The following is a 2,064-nucleotide window of genomic DNA, read 5'->3' on the forward strand; positions in this document are numbered from 1 at the left end:
TACTTATCTGTGCATATTGTTACAGGTAAATGATCACATGGCGGTCTGTGTGGTCATTAAAAAAAAAAAAACAAAAAGGAAGAAACTTATAAGTACAAATTTAGAGACTCACCTCTCACAAAGGAGTTCTTAAGCAATTTTTTCTTCTCCTTACATTCTCCAAAAACATAACAGTTCTATTAAAAATAACCCTTGAACGAATCAAACATGTAAAAATAAACCGTATTTCCTAAGTCCTCTATACACCTTAAAGTGATAGGAATGTCTCTGTAGCAGAGCACAAAGGATAGACAGATGAATTCACATGCTTTGGATGACCTGCTAGTATTCACAAATTTCACCTAAAAGAAGCAAATTGTCTAAATTCATGTGTCTTCTGTCACGAGCTAATTTTTATCCTAATTTTACAGATCACTAAAAGCTGTAGATATACGACAAAATATGACAGCACACCAAAATGGCAACATCTCCATTGAGGTTTCAGACTTCCTCTTGAATTGTTTTGCAAGGTCCCCGAGCTGGAAGTTCTGGTTGTCCCTGCCCCTAAGCCTCCTCTTCCTCCTGGCCATGGGAGCCAATGGTGTTCTCCTGGTCACCATCCAGCTAGAGGCCTCTCTGCATGAGCCTATGTACTACCTACTCAGCCTCCTCTCCCTGCTGGACATTGTTGTCTGCCTCACCGTCATTCCCAAGGTCCTGGCCATCTTTTGGTTCAACCTCAAGTCCATCAGCTTCTATGCCTGCTTCTTCCAGATGTACATCATGAACTGCTTCCTTTCTATGGAGTCCTGCACATTCATGGTCATGGCCTATGACCGCTATGTGGCTATCTGCCACCCACTGAGGTACCCATCCATCATCACTGACCAATTTGTAGCCAAGGCTGCCATTTTTATTTTGGCCAGAAATGGTATTTTAACAGTGCCTATCCCCATTCTATCATCCCGACTCAATTACTATGAGAGAAATGTCATTGAGAACTGCATCTGTGCCAACATGTCTGTCTCCAGGCTCTCCTGTGATGATGTCACCATCAATCGCCTCTACCAGTTTGCTGTAGGCTGGACACTGCTAGGATCCGATCTCATCCTCATCTTCCTCTCCTACAGCTTCATCCTTCGGGCTGTGCTGAGACTCAAGGCAGAGGGTGCTGTGGCCAAGGCCCTGAGCACATGTGGCTCCCACTTCATCCTTATCCTCTTCTTCAGCACCATTCTTCTGGTCTTTGTGCTCACTCTTGTGGTGAAGAAGAAAGTTTCCCCTGATGTGCCAGTCTTACTCAATGTCCTCCACCATGTCATCTTCTCAGCCCTCAACCCCATTGTTTATGGAGTGCGAACTCAGGAGATCAAGCAAGGAATCCAGAGATTACTAAAGAAAGTGTGGTAGTAAGGACAACTGGATCTCTGCATTCCTAATATAGGATGAGTTTTGAATCAATAATGGGTGAATGGGCTGAAATTCATATCTATGAGTTATAATTCAAACTGTATAAATTGGATATTGTGTCTTCTTTAATAAAACTTAAGTTTCATTGTAGTTCCCTTTTCTTTAACATCTCATTTAACAAAATCCTTGAGACTGAGACCGGGAGCTCTGGGAGCGTGCGCACGGGGCGGCTGGCGGGCCGCCTGCATGGGGAGTGGGCGGACCCGCAGACGGCACCCACGAGACAGCAGACTGAGAACGTGAGACGGGAACGTGCGCCATCAGACTTCTCACGAAACTCGGGTGTGCTCACTGGAACCAGACTGAGACCTGAGACCGGGAGCTCCGGGAGCATGCAGGGGTGGCTGGAGGCTGGTGGTGTTAGAAATACAAGGGATAGAGATGCGCCGGCCCTGGAAGTGAGGGCTGGGACGCCGGGTGTGGGGCACGCATCCCTGGACGCTGCAGGATTGAGCAGCATCAACAGAAACAGAGTTAATGTGGCCAGAACATCAGTGGAGAACGGTCCGCGATCCCTCTGTTCTGAGACAGAGGCTGAGATTCGGCCGCTGCTGCTCTGACTCTCAGAAGAGGCACAGCAAACCGCCAGGGAAAGCCGCCAGAGAACAAAAGCCT

At 47.0% G+C, this 2,064-nt stretch overlaps 1 protein-coding gene across 1 annotated transcript; it reads left to right on the forward strand.

Moving 5' to 3' along the window:
* Positions 1–441: 441 nt before the first annotated feature.
* Positions 442–1,389, forward strand: LOC100483282 (olfactory receptor 56A3-like). The gene has a single exon (XM_034666477.1). It carries the CDS (start codon positions 442–444, stop codon positions 1,387–1,389), a length of 948 nt encoding a protein of 315 aa, XP_034522368.1.
* The last annotated feature ends 675 nt before the right edge of the window (positions 1,390–2,064 follow it).

Source organism: Ailuropoda melanoleuca, chromosome 8, assembly GCF_002007445.2.
Source record: "Ailuropoda melanoleuca isolate Jingjing chromosome 8, ASM200744v2, whole genome shotgun sequence".
In the NCBI taxonomy this organism is placed as follows: Eukaryota; Metazoa; Chordata; class Mammalia; order Carnivora; family Ursidae; genus Ailuropoda; species Ailuropoda melanoleuca.

What these genes read in the sequence shown, in the direction of transcription:
- LOC100483282 (XM_034666477.1), top strand. Translation starts at nt 442, where the DNA reads ATGACAGCACACCAAAATGGCAACATCTCCATTGAGGTTTCAGACTTC.